The sequence below is a fragment of the Nicotiana attenuata genome, chromosome 2 (genome assembly GCF_001879085.1).
Source record: "Nicotiana attenuata strain UT chromosome 2, NIATTr2, whole genome shotgun sequence".
Lineage (NCBI taxonomy): Eukaryota > Viridiplantae > Streptophyta > Magnoliopsida > Solanales > Solanaceae > Nicotiana > Nicotiana attenuata.
This window is the reverse complement of record NC_031990.1, coordinates 76,897,569-76,904,539: the sequence shown is the minus strand read 5'-3', so window position 1 is coordinate 76,904,539 and position 6,971 is coordinate 76,897,569. Positions and strand designations below refer to the sequence as shown.

General features: G+C 34.9%; 1 protein-coding gene across 1 annotated transcript; it reads right to left on the bottom strand.

The window, feature by feature from the left end:
* Positions 2,551 to 4,997, bottom strand: LOC109213160 (polyphenol oxidase, chloroplastic-like). Its single transcript, XM_019376919.1, has 2 exons — positions 4,572 to 4,997; positions 2,551 to 4,236 (listed from the first exon to the last, which is right to left on the bottom strand). Exons 1-2 carry the CDS (start codon positions 4,978 to 4,980, stop codon positions 2,780 to 2,782), a joined length of 1,866 nt encoding a protein of 621 aa, XP_019232464.1. The 5' UTR covers positions 4,981 to 4,997; the 3' UTR covers positions 2,551 to 2,779.

Genomic DNA, 6,971 nt, shown 5'->3' with positions numbered 1-6,971 from the left:
CGAAGGCTGCCAAGCTAACATATATTCTTATGCTAGATCACTGTTTGATAAATATAAATCTATGGAAACAACAGGTGGTGAAACTGCTCCTTTTATTTCTAAGGCTAGAGTAGAAGTTCTATGTGAAGGTATGGATGATATAACAAGTTTTGATTCCTCTATTGATGATGAACTTGATTCTTATCTTAATCAAGGATTGGAAAGTATTAAAGCCGAAGAAGGCAACAAACAACTTTTGGCATGGTGGAAGGAGCACGGCAAGGCTTTTCCAATACTTTCAATAATGGCCCGAGATATCCTAGCTATTCGAGAATCATCAGTAGCATCGGAGAGTGCTTTTAGCGTGGCAAGATTTTAAATCGGAGATCATAGACATTCATTAGCGGAGGACAACCTAGAGATTTTCGTACTATTCAGAGATTGAATTAATTCAGAAAGAAGAAATCTTGGTTTTGAAAAATTAACGACTAGGGAAGAAGAATACAATGAGATACTTAGCACAGGGAGCGATGACGACATGGAACTCATGGAACATCAACCAACATTGCCAATTCCAGAACAATGACCGAGAGAAATTATAGATAAGTTAGAAGGAAGCTATATAAGAGCTTACAAATATTAGTATGATAATTTGTAATTGGCTACTAAGAGGCCTAGTTCAAACAGAACCCTTCCTAGAAGGTGGCTGAGTAGATTAGGTGCTCTTCAAAAGAATTATATTTGTATGTGAAATTTGAAAGTTCTATTAATAAAATAAAAGGCTAGCTCTAAGCCTTGATTTTTTTTATTTATGAATTGTCTTACACTCTTACACAGTTACTTAATGGCTTGAAATTATATTAAATAAATTATAACTCTATTATAATTATTAAAATATTTCATTACAAATCTTTTATTTTAATATTTTATAATTCTTTACTTAGTTTCATTATCATTTATTAAGTTTTAAGTTCATTAAATAAGTCAAAAAATTAGCCGTTGCAAACTTTAAAAACTTGGTCATTGTCAAAAAACTAGCCGTTGCCAAATTTAATGCTTAAATAATTAATTTTTAAAAAAAAAGGCCCACATAAGGCCCGTGAACCATCCCGTCTCGTCCTGTCCCATCCCGTTTGTTAGTGGGATGGTATGGGCCTACCGTTTCGACCCGTTTATCCCGTCCCGCCACCGTGGCTAAATGTCGTCCCGTCTCGTCCCGTTTATTTTGGTCCTATCCCGTCTCGTCCCGTTCCGTTGGACAGCCATAATCTCATCCATGAAATTCTTTTTCCGTCTTGCATCTAATGTTGTTGATCACGCTTAAAAATGTGAAAGGAGATCTTTGCGTGTGCTTTTTGGAGAGAAAGAACTTTTTTGTTTGAGTTTTCAATTTTTATATGCACTTGACTAGTTTTGATAAGTCTATAATTAGCTAGAAGTTGGTAAGTTGGAACTTATTTGGGACATTTACGTAAGATTCCCTAAAATGATCTATATGAAACTTATTTCTTATTGATTGTTCATCTCTTCATGTTAATAGTGGCCCAATTTCAGTTCAGCAGTTCAAGTAAGAAGGCTTAATAGCTGTAGTAGTCTATATTATCATTGTAATCAGTTTTTACATTATTAGCCAGTGTACTTGTATTTCTGTCCACATTTATAATTTGTTTTAGGCGTATATAAGGATCGAAGGATCCAGATAGACATGTAGATTCATTAGATGTCACTCTGGGTCCAGATGGAATAAAAATCTCTCTCCCTCCCTCCTGCGTTTTCCCTTTCCATTTTGCCTCTGCAATTCATTTTCATCAATCGAACACTTTATCATTTACATGATTGAACAAAAAAATAAATTAGTGTAATATTCTAATAAATTTTTCGTTTATGTTGATTATTGCTCCTATTTATAACTATGAGAAAATCAGCTACATTCACACTAAACCAAACTTCCCGGCCAGCTCCCACCAACTATAAATAAAAATATAACAATTCCGATCCATATAATATATATATAAACATCCAGTTATTCCATTAAATATATCAGCTGTGCTTAATTTCAAAATATTCCACTAAATATAAAAGATGATAAAAAAAAAATGTTGCTTAAGTACTACTTGCATTATAGAATTTCTTCCTTTTTTCCCCTTTAGGATCACATAGATTTAATAAAAGGAATAATATATACATGGACCATGAAAAAGCTAATGGGAAGTCAAAAAGTTAAGGTTAATAAAGCATATCCTGAATGATCTGGCTATTGCAAAATCCATTTATTATAACCTCTTCGACAAAGATATTATATGTATATACAATTTGCAAGAGCTAGCCCTTAAAATAAATATACGATCTGACCTATTCTTAAGATTGCGTGATTTGTGTCTTCAAGAAGACATAATAAACATTGAATGAGTTTATTTCTTTTCCTTTTCCTGGAGGTGCGTGTTGGACTAACATGGCCACCAATCGACGACCTTACAGTAGGAAATAACGTAAAATTGGAAATTGCCCTACTTAGTTTGAAAAACTACTAGTTGTAGTTGTATAATATATGTAGAAGAAAATTATAAAATATCCATGTAAGTGGTTCTTCCTTTATTCCATTCAAACACACTTACAATATGAAGAAACTTAAAATGCTTAATTCGTTGAGGAAATTCGTTGAGGAAATTAATTAAAACCTTTTTATTTTTCTAGTCATAATCAATCCTCAAACATAGCGGGAATGCAGAAATACAGCGTAAGATTGTGTATAATAGACCCCGCGTATAGCGGGAGCTTAATTAGTGCACTAGGGTACCAATCAATCCTCAAGCATGATCTTGACACCTCCAATTTTTACAGCACCAGAACCATTCTTTGGAACAAAAGTCACCACCACATGATCATCATCCTCAGCATCCAAATCTTCCAACAGCTCAGTTATAGCCAACTTCAACTTAGTTTTACGTTTCTTGTCACTCTTACCATGACTATGATGTGGCACGTTCACAAAACTACCTGCAAACTCAGCATTATTCGGCGAAATTACAGTCTCATCTTCATCATTAATCAACACATCAAACTTGACAAAAACATCAGTTTCCAGCTCTATCCCTTCAACCACTAAAATCTCCTCTTTTGCATCTTTCTCCTTCTTGTTTCTCTTCTTCTTATTTGGCCTTTTCACCATAACTCTTATCACATGGTCAAGTTTTGTTGGGAAAACATCTTTTGCACTTGGAAAATTATCAGCTGCTCTTGCTTCAACAAGTCTCCTTACACCACTCAAAGCACTTGAAACCCTAGCCCTTGGACGAGAATTTATCCACGGATTAGCTACACCTTGATAAACATATCCAAGTCTTGTTGTATCCAAACAGTCACGTACCCTAATACGTACCATTTGTGCTTTTTCGTCATAAAATAAAAATGAAGCATTTAGAAAATCAGGGTCAGTAAAATCTTGACGTCTACCTCCTAGGGTTTTCCAAACACTCCACAATCTATCAATATTAGAATGATGAGCATAGAAAATAGGGTCTCTAGCAGCTGAATAAAAATCTCCCATGTTTTCAAAATTAGGTTGGGTTCTATCACCGGTCCAAACATGGACCGGTCCATGAGGAATGTTCTCGAGGGACCCACCTCCACCGGGCTCACCACCGGCCCGGTAAGGGTCTCCGAGAAAAGTCGCCGGAGTACTTCCAAGAGAAACCATTTGCCTATACATGGTAGTGAGATTTTGGGAAGTTTGTTGAGCGTTACTTATGTTAGGATCCGTTCCATTGAAGTCGAGATCGACCATGACCGGAGGCTGATGCCTCCGATCACGGAGAGGATCGTAGAGAGAAGAACTACGGTTCGCGTACATGGCAGGAAGTCTCATTCCATCAGGATGATCCCAGTTCCAAAATGGGATAGCGAAGTTAGGGTCATTAATTAAACTTCCCAAGATTTTTTCAAAAAAGTAAAGGTAACAACGATGGAAAGGGTGGAAAAGCCAAGAGAAATGAACTTGGAGTTCAGAGTTTGGGAACCCTAGTTGGTCGTAAGCACCATCACAGTAAGCACAATGAACATTTGCTTGGTTCTTGAAGCTACGTGGATCGTCGTCTGGAAGTTGTTTCATGAGCTGAATAGCTCTGTTGAATTTCTCTATATAGGCACTATCGGCGGCGTGAGCTGCAGGCCGAGTACGGAGGGTGGTTGACGGTGGTGGAAGTTGGAAGTCAATGATATTCGCCGTTGTTGGAGGACAACAGTTGACTGTTGCTGCACCTGTAAGAAAAAAAAAGAACATAGACAAATTTGAGAAAAAAGGCTTTGAAGCGTAAAAACAACTCCATATTATTTGGAAAAATATAGACAAGTTTTATCAGAATACAATAAAGGTACAATATATTATACTCCTACAAATTAACCTAACCATTTCTCACAGGAGGCCCGGATTTTACTTATCAATTTAATGTATCAGGATTTTTTTATATATAGAGATTTCAAGCTGACCATTTTTGTGTTTCAACGTAAGAGAAGCTCACTTCATATATATATATATATATATATATATATATATATATATATATATATATATATATATATATATATAACAGTACCTGGTGGCAAATCTGCAGCGCCACATTTGGAAACGTCAGGTCCGGGCACAGGAGCCGCGAAGGCAAAGGGATGACCACCAACAATAGTAGCAGCACCATAAATACCTCCTAATCCGAGTAGCATGTTTCTTCTATCAATGATCTTATTGTTTGAAGAATCAGAATTTTTGGAAGTGTTAATGGTCTGGTCATCTTCTGTACCCTTGCATGAGACTTGGAAACGATGGTTACCGCACTTTCTTAAAGTGGAAACTTTTGATGTCTTTGTAAAGAAAGGAGAAGAATGCAAATTGGAAAGAGTTGTGGTAGTTGAAGAAGAAGATGAAGAAGAGATGGCATTGGTGGTGGGGAGTGGAAGAGAAGCCATTACTATAATTTTTGCTTGGTTTGAGATGTAGTTCATGAACATCTAGGGTTAGTATTTATATAGAATATGGAGCAAAGACTATTCTCTATAACCTTGTGGTGAAGAAGACAACAAATACTACTAACCAAAAAGAAATACTCCACATGTCAGGAAGATGCTTGCATATCTTAACTTCCAGCAGCCTGTGATTTTCTTCGTATTTATTTATTTGTTTATTTAATTCGGAATTTGAAGGCACTAATACAAAATTCACGTTCGTCTGAGGTGTTGTAAGACTTTTTTATTTATTTTACAAGAATGGTAAGAACTTTTATTTGTTTTATGAATAATCACTGCACAGCATAGTACCGAAATGGATATAGCTGGTCGGTTTAGAAGAAATTAGTGATTTTTTCAAATATTGTGTCTGCCGTGTCAAAATGTAATTAGTTTAGACTTATTTTTAGTACTACAATATAGCAGCAAGTCCCGATGCAATCTCAAACAGGAAGCAGCTTATGAAGCTTCAAAGCCTTCAATATTAGTATTCAATATTTCAACATCTAGATAGATAATGGTTAACAAAATTATATTGTAACAGGAAATTCAAATAAACAGGGGAAAATATTGCTCATAATTAACAAGTATATCAGATTTACAAGTACGTATTATTTTATTTATCCAGTGAGGCAAAGAATCAAGACGTGCAGCCTTGTATAACATCAACCGACCATTCAGCGATAATGTCGAAAGAGTAGAATTAATGGAAATTAATAAAGCTCTCCTTATCTTTATCCAATGCACATAAGTAATAAATTAATAATCTTGCTAATTTTTTAAATGCAGGTTAGAGGCTGCTAAAAACCTACAACGAGAGTGCTCACATAGCAAAAAGACCATTGAAGCAGTATTTGTTTGCCCATTCGGATTTGTAAATACTGAACTTCAATATTTAAAATGCTAGTGAACTCTTAAAAAACTTGTTTGAGGAGTATTTCAAACGATTTAATGATTTTTCATTCACAACCTTCATTTAAAAAAAAAAAAGAAGTAAAATCCAAGCACGACTTTAACTTTCAAGCTAAGAGGGTGTCTGGTTAAGCTTATAAACTGGTCAAACTGGCTTATAAACACTTTTTGGCTTATTTACGCGTTTGGTAAAATTAAAAGTGCTTATAAGTTAAGTGCTTATAAGCCAAAAATAAGCCAAAAGTCATAAGTTGGTCTCCCCCAACTTATCAATTTTCAGCTTATAAGCACTTTAGGTTTGACCAAAATATTCTATCCCTAAATTACTTCTTTTTAAAACAGAACTCTTCGTATACCAGTTCTTCAGCTGCTTATTATTAATTTCAGCACTTTTATCCAAACTCGTAACTCCTTATTTTTTAAATCAACTTCAGCACTTAAAAGTACTTTTCAGCACCTAATGCTTATCAGCTACTCTAAATCAGCTAAGCCAAACGGGCTCTAAGTATTTTTTTTCAGCTTCAATTTCAAATACTTTTTTTTCCAACTTAACCTAATATTTTCCTAACACCTATTAATGATGATTCCAAAAAAAAAAACTTTAAATCAATATATATTGCTAAATTCACGAAATCTATAGTTTCCTGCGTGGTCTTTGGTACTTTAATAAAGTCGCTTTGTTGGTGGGTGCTAAATTTTTTATATATGCACTGCACATTGACTGTATGATTCTTTATAAGGTAATTCACTATTTCTCTCTTCTTTTCCAACTTCAAGCCGTCACTACTATATCATTGTCTTTTACCACTGCAAAGTGGTATTCTTTTATACGTCATACTTTTTTTTTGGTTCCGTTAAGGGAAAAATGAGGGAAAAATGAGTGAAAAAATTAGAAAGGAGCTCATTTATTTGATTCCCTTAATTAAACAAAGTAAAGGTATTGAATATTTGAATGTACTTTGGTTGCTAATTAGTACAGCTGGAAAAAACAAATACTCTGAATGGGGTGTATTTTCTTCTTCCTCCCAAAGTGTCAATTCTGAAAGTTGCGTACATCAATCTTTGCGAAAACTTGCGACCAGTTT

Bases quoted from the DNA above. Each gene is read 5' to 3' on its own strand.
- LOC109213160 (XM_019376919.1), bottom strand. From the start codon at position 4,980: ATGTTCATGAACTACATCTCAAACCAAGCAAAAATTATAGTAATGGCT. The intron at 4,237-4,571 runs GTACTGTTATAT...TTTTTCTTACAG, and splicing joins CGCTGCAGATTTGCCACCAG to GTGCAGCAACAGTCAACTGT.